Genomic DNA, 17,134 nt, shown 5'->3' with positions numbered 1-17,134 from the left:
GAGTTGGCGGATGGTGTTATTGACTAGCCGCCTTCCCTCTAGTTTTTCTCTGCTAAATTAGGGACGACTAGCTCAGATAGCCCTCGTGTAGCTTTGCTCGAAATGCAAACCTAAATCTTCGCTTGGTTGCAAATGTATTTTTCATAAACATATTAATCAGACCAATATGGATTATATTTTACAGACTCATTAATCAGACCAATATGGATTTCGAAACTGCGTTAGTTTTCACTTTTTTACGAATCATTCCCAAATCTGATACTGTGAAGCAATTGTTTAATAAAATAAATCTGAATTAATAGAAACATATAAATTGAAGTAAAATATTCTTATACCAAGTTAGGACTTCTTTAGTTTATACTTTCATTGGTTGTACGAGGAATGATACCCAGTTATTCACAACATTCATTCTGAACAAACAACTGAGATAGTGAAACCGTACTTTTTTAATTTGTAATTTTTTTTCCAGACTTTGACAAACAAACAAACCAACATTCTTTGCCTCTGTAATGTATATTTTAACGTTATTAACCAATTCGAATGATTAATTGTTTACGATAGGTCAAACGTTTTCTCAGTATTGGACTGCCAATAAATAAAGACTGTATAGCTCATTACACACTGCATTAGTCACCCAATGTCTAATCCCACAGTTTGATTGGTTTGAATTACACGCTAAGATACAAGAGAGCCAGTTGCGCTAGCCGTCCCTCATTTAGCAGTGTAAGACTAGAGGGAAAGCAGTTAGTCAGTCACCACCCATCGCCAACGCTTGGGCTACTTTTTTACCAACAAATAATACTGAAAGGGCAAGCATGTTTGATGCGACGGGGATTTGAACCCAAGAATTACGAGTTGAGTGCCTTAACCACCCTGCCATGCCGGACCACCCACAATTAGAACAATATACTTTTTTAGTCCTATAGCACCATATTGAATTACTTGGATAAGTTTGACTTTTGGTTACAATTTGAATAAAGTTGTTTTCTTTTAAAACACTAAAGGACAACCAGTGGATAGAGGAAAACGATACAATGTCGATTGCAAAGCATTCAGTGGTTAACAACTAGAGCTGCGGCACCATTTAGTGATCTATTGTCAAAAAAGGAAAGATAGAAAGACCACAAGTTCTTTGTTTTCTACAATTCTTCGATGAAAGTTGTTGTTAACTCACGTTTTGGCGCGAAGCACGCCATATCAACGATCTACGTTGTTAGGTAAAGTCTGTACACGTCAGACTTAATCCAACATCTTACCTGTTCGTCCTTGTCCTCAATATTAAAAAAAACAACCTTTTCTATTTCCGCTTGTGCTCTACTTATCTCTATGGCTGTCTCGAATGACCAAAGAGGGTGTGGTATTCCTACTGAGCTAAAACTCTGATAACTCAAGTGTTCACGATGTGTGAACAATCACGTGTACATTGTTAAAGCTGACAAATGAACCACAGTATTGAGAAATACAGCTCCGTGGTTATTATTGGGTTTAATTAGTTCTTTTGAGTTTCATACTAGAAAACATTTTATACAAAACCTGTTTCAGGCTTAAAATGTTAGAAAAGTAAAGATGACGTGTCTCGGGTAAAAAAAAAACAACAACAACAAAAATAAATAAACCCAAATAAATTTAAAGAAGTCGAATCAGCTTGGAAATGTGACATTTACAACAAAGAAATTATTATTTTTTTTTGAAAACTTATTGCTGATGAAAGAGAAAAAACTACAACCTGTGACAAAATACATTCACGACGTACCACTTTAGACAGTTAAGATGATTAAAGTTGACAAGACTGATAGGCTTAGCATGCGTAAGGCCTCTAAAGGATATTGTGTCGTCTGTTCCTGTTGACGTTGTATTGTACATGAGTTAACAAACAAGCCATGCTACCTTGAGGAAATTAAAACAGGGACTGGCAATATATTTACGAACACACATCGCTGACACATTTCAGGTATGTAGAATGACATAAAGAGAATGAAAACAAATAATAAATCACAAGAAACAAAAAGAACATTAAAGCAAGTTATAACATAACTGTTTTTATCTATCTTTTTATTTTAAATCCTCATTGCCAGGGGCTAGATAGATTGATTTTCTTTTCTTAGAAAGCAAATAGTGTTTATATCAATATCGTATTACCTATGCACTTTAAACCAAAATAGTAATAAAAGGTAAGATGCCAATAAGCAGATAATTTTAATATCATTTCAAGTTTTTACAAACGACTAAATACTGTGATAGTTGGTTTGTTAATTAAGCTTTGAAGCAAAAAAAAAATTATATCCAAAGGTCACAATCCTTAAGTAAACTTTCCTTAATTATAACAATTAAAGACTTAAACACAAGACAATAACTGTTCTAATGTTTGCTCATAACAGTGTTTGATTAAGACAATAAATAAAAGGCCTAAGGTCCTTCTGATACCGTGATGGTTAAAATAGCTATTTGTACTCATCTTCTACAATCTGCTAACAATCAATTGAATAGTAAAATCTACAACAAGTATTCAAAATATCTAGGGCACAGTATAGACTCAGCTAGGCTTACCTTCTCCGAACAATGGAATACGAACCAAGTAAAATATGCTCTATTCAAAACATTACCCCATTTGCCATTTTGTCCCTGTTTTATTCTATTTAGACTCAGTTAAACTTATCATCGTCAAATAAGGGGATGTTAAATAAATAAACATGTCCTAATCAAAACACTCCCAAAAACATTACATCTGAAATTTCGGGATCTCACTTGTGCTCCATTTTTAGTGTCATACAGAAACAAACAGACAGAAGGTATTTATGTCTCAACTCGTGATACGTTATAAACCTAATTTTTTTTAAACATATGTTAGTAAGAATGTGGCGTTCTAAATTAATTTGTTTTAATAATTTTGACTTATTCATTGACCATGTAGAAGATATTTCAATCATTAGATATTTTATTATTTCTTTCTTTAGAATCTATATGAGACTGGCAGTATTCTATCCTTCATTTAATACACTTGCAGAAGAACACTAGAAACACAGATTGTCATCGTCAGTCTGGATTATTCATCTGTAGCCTTAATTACGAAATAATGCATTTTCATCTTTGTAGGTAGATACGTAAAAAAGATATATTTAATTAATTAGTTGATGACCACATTGAACTTTAGGTTTGTTTAAGTAGTTAGTTTGCTCTGATTTCCAGTTATTATTATATATTATGTAGCAGCTAACCGATCTCTCGTTAATATTTTGATTTTAACATTCGCTGATCCATTGACAAACCTCAAAGTTTTTTTATATCTGTGGGAGACAATTCACAAACTAAAACTGGTGACCATGTTTCTTTATCAATTTTTTAGTTATTGAATAGTTTGTTTTTGTATTTGACAACTAGTGTCTATGAACATCAATTATTTTTGTTTGGATGACATTCGACAGTGCTAATAGTAATTTTGAACTCTGACCGCTTGATACATTTCATAAAAAGTACTGAACCTTTGTTGTAAATAACTGAATAACCCTTTGTCAAGCAACATTGAAATTAGAGTTGTTAGTACGAAAATTACACCTACAAGTAACTCACTTAAAAGCTCTGAAACCAAGATAATTACCATTTGAAATAATTACCTGGTTTCTGAGCTAAAATACGAAACAGGTTGGTGCTGAGAATTCTCAACGTGAATGGTAAGTCTGCAAAACGTTGCACCTCACGTTTAGTCATTGTAAGCTCTAGTTTAGACAAGAGAGAGGACAACCAGTTATTATGGGGTTACAACAGGTTTAACAGTCACAGTTATAAACTCTCCGCGTCTAGAAGTGTCGAATGTGTTCAAGAGTGTTTTATGACACGAACCTTGAATAAATAAACAGAAAACATTTGTAACCGGATTGCAGAAATGTTTTAACGATGATAGAACATTTATCTAACGATATAATCTATACGTATGAATTATTACAGGATATAATGCACGTGACATCCTTGTTGTGCAATTTCACCACATGGAGCATTTTAACTCTCCTAAAAATTAAAAACAACGATATTTTTTTTTTAACCAAGCCCTACAAGAAATCTCCATTAGCAAAAGTGTCGAATACTTTCTTATACACCAGGGTTTCACTGAAATTGGTGATGACTTGGTGGTTAATGGGCGTAGAGCTACACAATGAGGAACCGATACAAAGGACAGGTTCTCACTAATAGCATGTGTTATCATTTCTAAATTTCATGATTTTTTATTTGCCGAGTTATGGTTGGAAAGACTTGAAACTCTTCTGCGTTTTTGCTTCTCACTAATAAATCCTCTACTATAACACAAAGTTCCATGGATAGACACAAGTATCATATTTTTGTAAATAAAATTCTAACATTCTTGACGTATAAGTAACACCCTCAAGGTCTGTTAATAGGAAAAGTGGTATCCTTCCAACCGGTATAAGCGGGCTAAGAAAACAGACGAAGTCTTTGGCACCCATTTCCTCTTTGCATTAGTGAAGAAAGCATCAACAAATATGGCCGACAGTATTGCTCTATTATGTAACGTTACTGTTTCCTGCTCTCTGACCCTTGCAGCGTAACAAAATATGTTTAAATACTTCTAAAATGTTTATAAAATCCATGTGCACGAAAATATACTGTTGCGATCAATATGGAGTTTGTAAAGCAAAATTTACATGACAATATATTGTTACCATTAATGTGTTAAGCCTATATGATAAGATGGACATTCTTGTTTTCAATGAGACGTCTATGTGATACAACATTATTGCCGTGAGACTGAATATTGGTGTTGTCATTGTGTGAAGTCTAGTGGTAAGATATTGTTGTAGATGTAAAGTTTGTATGCCAGAATATCATCGTTCCCAACAAGAAGCCTAGAAGGCACAATATTGCTGCTATTAGAGTGAAATCGATGCAACAACAATATATTGTTATTGTCAGTGTAAAATCTATACGACACAACACTGATGTTATCTTTAGTAATCTTTATGACACGAAGCTACTGTTAGCGGGCAGTATGTGTGACACTACACATTATTTGCTTGTCACTTGCCTTTCAAATGAACGAGCTTACGCTTACGTTAAGTAAATCACATTAAACATGACAGACATTTGTTATTAAATACTCATGTTTAACGTGATAGATACATTTTCTATTAAGTAAATAATATTCAACATGACAGACACAACCGTTACAGGCATGTAAAACTGCTTATATTTTTTCTGTCCTCCTTTGTTTTTATCGTCAACAAAAACAACAGGAACTGTTTCTAATGTTCAGATTTCATCTAATTACAAAAATTATATTTAAAAAAGTATAAGAAATCCTTCTGAAGAGGTGTATTTACGCCCCTGGTCTGTTCTCAGTTACTCGGTTGATCTTTAGGAATAACCATAATCATACAAAGAGGAACTTAAAGGGTATCAAAATAAAACTGAATACTAAGCAGCTGTTGGTCTGTTTGTTTGTTTTGAATTTCGCACAAAGCTACTCGAGGGCTATCTGCGCTAGCCGTCCCTAATTTAGCAGTGTAAGACTAGAGGGAAGGCAGCTAGTCATCACCATCCACCGCCAACTCTTGGGCTACTCTTTTACCAACGAATAGTGGGATTGGCCATCATAGTATAACGCCCCCACAGCTGAAAGAGCGAGCATATTTGGTGCGATGGGGGATTCGAACCCGCTACCCTTGGATTACGAGTCTTAACACACTTGGCCATGCCTGACCGCAGCTGTTAGTAAAATGTATAAATGTGTTCTAAACCGAGCGTTTGGATTTTCTTTCTTTTTTTCCTTTGATATGAGTTAAGTAACTCCATGAATTTAATGAACGATGCAGGAAATTGAAGGTTCATTAAAAGCTTCAAATCACGTTTCCTGTAAGTGTTAATTCACTTTTATCTGGTAAACCGTGTCCATAAACGGTAGAACAAATCCTGAAAATCACAAGAGTGTGTAGCCAGTTCCAACTTTCAGATCAAGTCAAGAGATACGCTTACGTATGACCTTTCAAACACCACCGGCACTTTAACCACAGCAATATGACACAGCTTTAAGGCACGAAGTTCTCAGCCTCGCCCATATAGAAAACTGGTACAGTTCCATCTCTTTATGTTACTTTTAGCTGGAAAAGTTGATAAATTAGGTCAAGATCTTGAGAGAAACCGATAATAATAACCGTTTGAAGGTCATAACCCACCGGTTACAAATGAACCTATAAAAGAAGGACGACTATTACGTTTTCACAGTTGTGATTCAATTCCTCTATTGGCGAGACAGCAACTGAAAAGTAGGGAATAATGTACTGCCTGGTAAGTTTTCGTCAAATTGTATTTAACGAAAATCATAAGAAATCGAACAGTCCATAAAACTTCAGGCCCCTTAAACTGACGAAGGAGCCCAAACATAAAGCCAAGAACCTGATGATTAATCACTTTTAATATAGATTTTTGTCGTTTGGTACTACTACAACTTCAAAACTCTTCGTCTTTTTAGAAAGTATTAAAAATTAAAGAAAACCAAACAAACTTCTATCTCCATACGTTACACGTACAGTTTAATGAACCAGGTGTATGAATAAACTCCCTTGCCTTGGTGTAAGTTTGCGTTTATACTCAAATATATCCATCTGTAATATTTCATTTCTAGAAACGTCAACGGCCCGGCATGGCCAAGCGTGTTAAGGCGTGCGACTCGTAATCTGAGGGTCGCGGGTTCGCATCCCGGTCGCACCAAACATGGTTGGACTTCCAGCTGTGGAGGCGTTATAAGGTTGACGGTCAATCCCACTATTCATTGGTAAAAGAGTAACCCAAGAGGCGGTGGTGGGTGGTTATGACTAGTTGCCTTCCCTCTAGTCTTGCACTGCTAAATTAGGGACGGCTAGTGCAGGTAACCCTCGTGTAGCTTTGCGCGAAATTCAAAAACAAACAAACGATTAAGTGCGCCTCGAAACATTGGAAACAGTTATGTGTAATATACGTCTTATGGTTTCGGAATTCTTACTACATACTGGAAGGATTTTAGATATTTATAAATGTAATCACCCTTGCTCTTCAGATTGTTATAAAAAGAAACCTTTCATTTAATATAACGTTCTTTCATTGTGGCTTCATCAGGGCTAGCAGTACAAAAATTGTTTGATGTGAAATATTTTTTTCAAATTGAGGCAAAATGATGGATGAACCACAATTCCTGGCCTCGCTAACTGACGAATGAATATTTACTATTAAATTCCTATTAGTGATGTACGTGTAACTAATACTTTGGCCGCAATTTTGATTTCACTCCTTTTGAGCACAAAGCTTAAGTATAAGTCCTCAGTGTGACCCTAGGGGGCTTCTTTCATTTAAGTCACAAACTCAGTCTTTTGTTTTGGCTGCTCCATTTTCTCATCTTGGTGTTCTTTGATCAGATAAAAATATATACGAATCATCCTATATTCCTATTAATTATATAAACTGTATACCTGAAAAAAATATCTTTTTTGTGTGTCTGGCCAATATAACATGCTTGATGTATTTAGCCACCACTACTGACGTAACTCTGAGATAACTTATTCATAGTCAATATTGAACTTTCTTTTTTTACTAGGTTGTCCTTTTCGTTGTCGTCAACATTGCAGCTGCTGGGTACCCTCTCTCTGCTGGACCGAATCCTTCTCTTTTTGTTCCTATTCCTCGTCAGAGCCTAGGTCCGAGTAGACCGATTCCTCTGAACTATGGCTCCAGAAACGGATTGACTTACACGATCGATAACGTAGTAAAGCCCAGCGGAGGATTACAACAGCACACATCTGTCTCAAAGGACGCTTTGGGAGGCCACACAATTGAGCATGCAGCTCACGGACACCATGTTAATCCCTATACAGGAGGAGCGGACCTCAAGCACTCGGAGCATGCCTTCCACATTAACCCTTATCTCGGCAAGGCCGCTGCCCATTCCAACGATGCCATTGGACGCCTGAGTCCCCTGTCTGGATCTGCTTCCTATCAAGAGAACAACTATGATGCCAAAATTGCTCCTGGCCACAGGGCTTTACAAAAGGGCCACGCATCCGCTTATGTCTCTCCTTATGGAAACCACGCTAGCCATGATGTCCACGCTGCCCACGCTGCTGCTGTGCCTGGAGGAGTAGCCCACGCTGCCCATACGTCTCATGCTGCCCATGCCAACCACCCTGGTCTAGGCGGTTACACGAAATCTCAAGTAACTGACGTTCAGGGACTGCAAGGACATGGCTATGGTGCTCTGAGCAAAGCTGCCCATAAAACTCGTGCATCTTACGGCCCACATGGTTTGTCTGCCGAGGTAAAACAGGATGGTTACGCTGCTGACGACGTTTACAACGTTCACCTGAACTACGTTGCCGGAAATGAACATTCGTACATCCACCAGGCTAGGCGTGATCCTCATTATGGTTATGAACAAGTCACCCGCACTACTGATGCCTCCCATGCTGGACCAATCTACCGTAGTCCTTATGGTGGTCCCGCTCCTGTTCACCACTCCAGCTTCGGTTATTCTCAAGCTTCCTACAAACCTGTCCATGCTGTTGGTTATGCACCCTACGGACATAAGAAATAGAACATTTGATTTTAACCTCTTAAAGTAAAACTAGAATGATGTCTTTTTTTTCTCATAGTAACAGAAGTTGAAATACATATTTCAAACCTTAACATGTAATTATGTTTCAATAGATTATTTATTAGTCGCAGTATTTTGTTTGTTCCTCACTTTTCGCAATTTGAAAACTTTACAATTTTTGTCTTACATCCTAATTTTACATTGACTACATCTAAAAAATACTATATGAACATTTATGTAAGCATGTTGAAACTTATGTAGTGTTAAAATATTTTCCGTTAAGTGACTATAAATGGCAAAATGATTCAGTTTTTATGTATAGAAAAATGCTAATGTAAAGTTATGGTGGACGAATGTTTCCATATTATGTTTTAGGTTTTCATTTCCAGGGTTTGTACGATATAATAAAAGAGTAAAGCGACAAGTAGCCATTAAATGTGTTGTAAAAATACTGGATAAACATTGAAAAATATTGAAGAAGTAATGGAGTTTTCAAAAAGAATGTTATTGTTGTTTCTGTCGAAAGTTATCCAGAATACATGATTTCGTAATGAAGATAGATTATAAATTACAGTAATATGAATGACTAATAAAAGTTGTTTCGTCTTTCAATTAACATTCTTGTTGTTTTTCAATAAAATGACACTAGTTCTTTATCTTGATGTTAAATACAATAATATAAATGCTACTTCACTTGAGATATTTATTACATATGTAATAAACCTTTTAAGCTTGAAATAATGGATTGAATGATCTGTAGTGGAAATATCGCTGCACAACAATTTTTTTTTTAAAGTTTTGCTTCCTGAAAATTTTTTGCTGATTGTGACAGGTACCTGGTGGGTATGCACATATATAGTTTTGGTTTTGCTTCATCATGTAGGAACTCTGAGAAATAGACAGTTAACTGTTTACCAGCAATAACGTATTTAATTGCGCTTATGTTTCTAATACCCTATTAAGTTCAACATAATTAAAAGTGTTTTGCTCCTGATTTTCGTTTGTATTCAATGTTCGGTGCATCACGTTGCAGTGTCCAACAGTAGTCAGCAAGCATTGACGGATTCCAGTTGTCTTGATATCGTTTTTCCATTGTAGCAATGTCCTGGTGAAACTGAAGATTTAGATGAAACGGTACGTGATGGGCAAATTTTGATGTGATTTTCGTGATCAGCAGCCAAAAATCTATAAGGAACACCCAACAGTGCTCAAGAAGCAAAAACTTTGTTGTGCGAGGCTTGACTCGTCAGTCCCACTGTGGGTCAGCACTAAAATCCAGGGTTTGATTCCATTTAATGTAACTTTAAATTAAGACAACAATAACTGACTTCTTAGAATGAGGGTTAACTGGATTTGAAACGTTTTTCTTCGAATGGAATTAATGTTTATCTTCTCATGTTTCTGAACCGGACTATTAGAGGTTGTCAGTCCGTAAGGGAAAATATTTTTCAGACCAATTACTTTGATATTCAGTCAAAATAGTGATTGGTGTGTTGAACATTAAACGGTATCTAAACAGTTTTCATAGGTACAGTATTACGCACAGTAGAAATGGGGTGGATACATAATACATGCAACACAAAGTATTTACTCGTATGCGCCTTTAACAACCAAATAAATTTTTAAAAGTATTTGAGAGACACTCTTAGGTGATAGACAAACCACATACAAAATTACAAGACATAAAACCGTTTCGCAAAGTCAGTGGATCAGATACAAAATATTCATAAATAACAAAGTTCTCAATCACACTAGCTGACTGACATTGTTGGACGCTTCTAGCTGTTCCGTCACATGTATAGCATATATGCACACTTACATTGTTTACACACACCATACGTGAAGACAATGCACCACAAACACATATATATATACACACACACAGCATTATTTGTATATACCATGATATTATGATGAACACCCGCATTGACAATATACATACACAATTTTAACACAAGTAAATGAATGATGCATAATATAATGCCAGCTTTTATGACGAAAATGCATGAACAAGTGTAAACAACTATTTTAAAAATTTGAAAGTATAGGAACGGGTACACCTAAAAGTGTGAAAACAAGGTAGGAATGGGCATGGAGTCATAAAACTTTCTCTGCAAAACCTCACTAGGGGCGTATTCATGGCTACTTCGTTTTTCTGTGTTAAACAGTACAATACTTACTGCCCCCTCAGTGGCATAGCGGAATGTCTGCGGACTTACACACTAAAAACCGGGTTTCGATACCCGTGGTGGGCAGAGAACACATAGCCCATTGTGCAGCTTTGTACTCAATTCAAAACAAACAAACAACAATACTTATTGGGTACGTACGAAAGTATGTCCGTGATTCTTCTACTTTTGTATAGACAGTAACAAGTTAATGACGTCGATACACAGAAACCGTTCAGGAATTTTTATTTTTTATCTTAACCATTTGTATAATTAATTTATGAAATCCTGTTACCTTCACACGCAATTGCAAAATTGCAAAAGGTGAGACATGTAAAGAAAACAAAAATACATACAAATTATATCTAATAATTCTGGTGTAGTGTAAACAGACTGCACAGTACATGTATTGTCTTCAACAAAAAGATTCATAGAAACATTTAGTATGATAAGTATAACTAAGTTTGATAAGTTTAGCTCACCTGGCGTATTGTTTATAGGATGAAAAAATAAACAAAGTAGGCATGGACAGGATGTTGTTTGATTGTAAAGTCATTGTGTGATAAGCATAACTAAGTTTGATAAGTTTAGTCCACCTGGCTTATTGTTTAAGGATGAAAAATAAACAAAGTAGGCATGGACAGGATGTTGTTTGATTGTAAAGTCATTGTGTGATAAGCATAACTAAGTTTGATAAGTTTAGCCCACCTGGCTTATTGTTTATAGGATGAAAAAATAAACAAAGTAGGCATGGACAGGATGTTGTTTGATTGTAAAGTCATTGTGTGATAAGCATAACTAAGTTTGATAAGTTTAGCCCACCTGGCTTATTGTTTATAGGATGAAAAAATAAACAAAGTAGGCATGGACAGGATGTTGTTTGATTGTAAAGTCATTGTGTGATAAGCATAATTAAGTTTGATAAGTTTAGTCCACCTGGCTTATTGTTTACAGGATGAAAAATAAACAAAGTAGGCATGCACAGTATGTTGTTAGATTGCAAAGTCATTGAGTGATAAGCATAACTAGGTTTGATAAATTTCGTCCACCTGGCTTATTGTTTACAGGATGAAAAAATAAACAAAGTAGGCATGATATTATTATGATGTTATTAGATTGTACAAAGAAAGTTTTATTACAATATATTTATCTCTATATTTTTTAATTTATTTTTGGTGGATCCAAATTCATACACTTCAATTTTTTAAAACATAATTTTTTATTTGCAATTATTTGGTTTGAATATTTTTTTTCACAAACCTAAACACGACACATGTGGAATTTATTTGCTGTTGAGTGATGAGAGAAATATGGGTTTAATATGTTATCTTGAATATAAAAATAATTGGCTGAAAAATCGATAACTTCGTATTAAAGGGGTTGAAGCTCTGGAAGCAGTAAATTTTAGTGAGAGGAAATGCCACTAATTTGTAGAAGTGTTTAAAAGAGATGTTCCCATAGAAACTGAATGGATTTGTTTGTATGTTTCTCTTGCAGTAGCTTACAGCACAGTAAAGGATTTCACTAAAAGTTTCCTTCTTTCTTTGTTATTAATCACAAAACTACACAATGGGCTCCCGAGAGTATCGAAAATCTATTTATAGCATCATAAGCCCTCAATGTTATCGCTAAGCTAATGAAGACTTAACACTATATTTTTTTTCTGAGTTCATGTTATTTTATTTTTAGTTGGAATTACGAGTAGATAATTATCTATCTATAAATCAGTGCAGAAAACATAGACTTTACATGTACTTTTCTTAATATTACTTCCTATTAATTACAGTACACTAGTTAGAAGTGAACGTTGATGAGATAATAATTTAGATATCAAGGTACAGTTTACACCCGACTAGTTTGTTTGTTTGTTGTTTTTAAATGTTGCGCAAAACTACACGAGAGCTATCTGCGCTAGCCGTCGCTAATTTAACAGTGTAAGATTACAGGGAAGGCAGCTAGTCATCACCACCCACCGCCAACTCTTGGGCTACTCTATTACCAACGAATAGTTGGATTGACCGTAACATTATAACGCCCCTACGGCTGAAAGGACGAGCATGTTTGGTTTGACGGAGATTCGAACTCGCGACCCTCAGATTACGAGTTGAGCGCCCTAACCACCTGGCCATGCCGGACCAGAAACGTTAGATTTAAAACATTATAATAAATGAAATTAATTGAAATGACTGACAGAAAGACTTCCTGAGGGCAAAACGTATTTTGACTAACTCACAAGTCTAATAGAATGAAACTGTCCTGTTTAATATCTTTATTTATTAGCTTACTACCTCGTAAATGTAATTGCATTCAGGTATAATTGGTGATTCATCCTATCGACCCAACTTTTATGATTGCGAATACATCTAATAATATTCGAGGAAATCAGTGAAGCTAAGAATATCACACACAAAAATGATTTACGCAAATTTAGCTTCAGTTAAGCTTCTGAAGATAAAAGATCACAAAAACTTTTAGTGTCAGTACTATATATTTGTAGGTCTTCCAAAATTTATCATTACCTATAAATGTACTGTTAAATTTGTAGTAAACTTTACAATGCTTCTGTTTTTTTTTGTTTTTTTTTTGTAGAATATAATACTCCATTTGAACAATACTTCATAATTGAGTTTTTAGTCGCGGCAAATCGGCTCACGAAGCTGTATTTACATTTTATATTCACGTTTGGCTTTTCTTTTTTGCTGTCGAGAAAAAAGGCGGCTTTTTATTAACGTGTGACATGTAACTAATGAATAAATATTTATTTACTTTATTCGAAAAATATACACTGTATTCGTAAAACAGTTCAACACACAAACACTGATGTATTCGCTCACGTGAAATAATAAAAATTTATGAGTGAAAGCAAAGAAAATACATAAGTAGTATTATATCAACCACACTAAATCTGCCATATCCACTGCCGACAAGGCCCTTCGCACATTACTAGAGTTCAAAATTGGTGGTTGATGCACTATTTATACCAACAATGTCCTGAAGAACATCTATTCTGGTAGACAAACTAAATTCATAAAAAAAGCATTAAGAATACTATACAAAGTATTAAGAAATTGCAGGTATATTAATAAACTTACAAATATACACGCAGTTGATTAAACTACAGTTTAACGTCTCTAAAGAGAAACATTAAAAACACACACACAAAGAGATCTGGTTGAGAACACTACAATCGAAAACACTGATTTGTTATTTGTGTGGCTTAAGACACCTTAATGTGATGTTTATTAATAGTAGTATTCTTCACCAAATTGCGTTGGTTGTTGACTTGTGGTGATCGGATCTTCAGTGATGCTATCATCTGTTTGGTAGTCTGCTCCATATTCACTCTGGCCTTCACTGTTTTTACTGGTTTGGTCATCAGGATTATAATTGTTATAGTCATCTTGAGATAGAACAAGTCCTAGACATACCGTCAGAATAAGGACCTGTATAACATAAGGAGTTTATTATGCGTTCTCAGGGGAAAAGTTAGCTTTTTATTAATAACACTTCTGTAAAGCGGGGTAGAGAGATGCAGTGTTTATTTGAAAGACAAATATATGAATGAACTTGCACAAGTTTATAGAAATGGCCTATAATTTGCTCTGTCAAGTTATGTATAATACGGAAATGGTCTATTCTGCCATATTTGAATTATGTTTCTAGTTTAGCAAATTTTAATTCTCTAAGTTAAGAAATAATGATATTTTGAGAGATATAAAACACGAATATTGTGAGCATGTTAGAACATTATACAGTGGATCTAAAAGTGGAAAATGTGTAACATACAAACAGTAGTTTCAACACTTTAACAGGACAATGTTATGATTAAACAGCAGAGTAAATAACGGGTTTACATTTAACAGGGCATTGTTATGATTAATCAGCAGTGTGTATGTGTGTATTTTCTTAGAACAAAGCCACATCGGACTATCTGCTGAGTCCACCGAGGGAAATCGAACCTCTGATTTCGGCGTTATAAATCCGTAGACTAACCGAATCAATTGTAATCAAGCGAAAGTATTGTGTAACGTGTAAGTTTAACGAAACAAGGTCTGTTGTGGCCAAGCAACAACAGAAAAATTTGGCTTTAAATTTCACAGGATGATAACTAAGTGAGGAAACTATTATACCAAAATAATAATAAGTTGGTAAACAACGATCTATAAGCAAAATAAAGTGACTTATTTTTATGGAAACATACTACATGTTTTGACAGGACACTGATATGCCGAATAATGTAGTACGCTCTACCAAACTTAAATCACTTCATTATACTTACAGTTAATGGTTGTTTGCTGTCTTGTTATTAAACAAGATGGTTGAACAGCCAGTAGCTAACGATATTTCAATCATAGTATTTTAATAATATATCACTATCGTGAAAAGATAAAACAAAAAAGGTTTAGTGAAACATTACACATTTTATGAACAAAGTAAACGCCAAACGTACCTTAGCCAACATCTTGATGAGTACTAATAGGAAGTAAAAAGCGTTCAGAGAAGACTACGTTGATTTATTCTTACGCTTAAGTTTTGGACTGTATTGATTCTCTTCAGTATTTATACGTTAAAACCGCTTTGAACAGGAACTTGCCAGATTAAGGTGAAGTATCAGGCAGAAAGTAGACCTAAAGCTATTGTACACGTTTTACAAGCTCGATGGTCGTGAAGTAAATGAAATTGACATACATAAGTTTCATCGTTAGGAAAACCTTCTGAATTCGAGCTCTGAAAATAAAAATATAAAATACTGAGTTCATAGCCAAACATAAATTATAGTTATCATATTTAGAATATAGGACTTAAGGTAATAATGATAAACTTATCATTATAAACAGATGACGTCTATAATAGGGGAGTAATGAAATACTTATCATTATAAACAGATGACGTCTATAACAGGAGAGTAATGATAAACTTATCATTATAAACAGATGACGTCTATAATAGGGGAGTAATGAAATACTTATCATTATAAACAGATGACGTCTATAACAGGAGAGTAATGATAAACTTATCATTATAAACAGATGACGTCTATAACAGGGGAGTAATGATAAACTTATCATTATAAACAGATGACGTCTATAACAGAGGAGTAATGATAAACTTATCATTATAAACAGATGACGTCTATAACAGGGGAGTAATGATAAACTTATCATTATAAACAGATGACGTCTATAACAGGGGAGTAATGATAAACATATCATTATAAACAGATGACGTCTATAACAGGGGAGTAATGATAAACTTATCATTATAAACAGATGACGTCTATAATAGGGGAGTAATGAAATACTTATCATTATAAACAGATGACGTCTATAACAGGGGAGTAATGATAAACTTATCATTATAAACAGATGACGTCTATAACAGGGGAGTAATGATAAACTTATCATTATAAACAGATGACGTCTATAACAGGAGAGTAATGATAAACTTATCATTATAAACAGATGACGTCTATAACAGGGGAGTAATGATAAACTTATCATTATAAACAGATGACGTCTATAACAGAGGAGTAATGATAAACTTATCATTATAAACAGATGATGTCTATAACAGGGGAGTAATGATAAACTTATCATTATAAACAGATGACGTCTATAACAGGGGAGTAATGATAAACTTATCATTATAAACAGATGACGTCTATAACAGGGGAGTAATGATAAACTTATCATTATAAACAGATGACGTCTATAACAGGGGAGTAATGATAAACTTATCATTATAAACAGATGACGTCTATAACAGGGGAGTAATGATAAACTTATCATTATAAACAGATGACGTCTATAACAGGAGAGTAATGATAAACTTATCATTATAAACAGATGACGTCTATAACAGGAGAGTAATGATAAACTTATCATTATAAACAGATGACGTCTATAACAGGAGAGTAATGATAAACTTATCATTATAAACAGATGACGTCTATAACAGGGAGTAATGATAAACTTATCATTATAAACAGATGACGTCTATAACAGGAGAGTAATGATAAACTTATCATTATAAACAGATGACTTCTATAACAGGAGAGTAATGATAAACTTATCATTATAAACAGATGACGTCTATAACAGGGGAGTAATGATAAACTTATAATTATAAACAGATGACGTCTATAACAGGGGAGTAATGATAAACTTATCATTATAAACAGATGACGTCTATAACAGGGGAGTAATGATAAACTTATCATTATAAACAGATGACGTCTATAACAGGGGAGTAATGATAAACTTATCATTATAAACAGATGACGTCTATAACAGGAGAGTAATGATAAACTTATCATTATAAACAGATGACATCTATAACAGGAGAGTAATGATAAACTTATCATTATAAACAGATGACGTCTATAACAGGGGAGTAA

At 34.5% G+C, this 17,134-nt stretch overlaps 1 protein-coding gene and 1 long non-coding RNA gene across 2 annotated transcripts in view; one reads left to right on the top strand and one right to left on the bottom strand.

Moving 5' to 3' along the window:
• Positions 1–6,151: 6,151 nt before the first annotated feature.
• Positions 6,152–8,711, top strand: LOC143223553 (uncharacterized). The gene is made up of 2 exons (XM_076451653.1): positions 6,152–6,294; positions 7,577–8,711. The coding sequence occupies exons 1-2, from the start codon at positions 6,283–6,285 to the stop codon at positions 8,567–8,569; spliced, it is 1,005 nt and encodes a 334-aa protein (XP_076307768.1). The 5' UTR covers positions 6,152–6,282; the 3' UTR covers positions 8,570–8,711.
• A 4,722-nt stretch (positions 8,712–13,433) lies between these two features.
• LOC143224292 (uncharacterized) overlaps positions 13,434–17,134 on the bottom strand; it is a 31,320-nt gene continuing 27,619 nt past the window's right edge. Inside the window, exons 2-3 of the long non-coding RNA XR_013013319.1 lie at positions 15,188–15,465; positions 13,434–14,180 (exon numbers count right to left, since the gene is read on the bottom strand). This is a non-coding gene — a long non-coding RNA (uncharacterized LOC143224292). The remainder of the gene's footprint in view (positions 14,181–15,187; positions 15,466–17,134) is intronic.

The sequence above is a fragment of the Tachypleus tridentatus genome, chromosome 8, assembly GCF_004210375.1.
Source record: "Tachypleus tridentatus isolate NWPU-2018 chromosome 8, ASM421037v1, whole genome shotgun sequence".
Classification (NCBI taxonomy): domain Eukaryota; kingdom Metazoa; phylum Arthropoda; class Merostomata; order Xiphosura; family Limulidae; genus Tachypleus; species Tachypleus tridentatus.
Note: the sequence above shows the minus strand (reverse complement) of the source record. Positions and strands in the feature narration are given on the sequence as shown.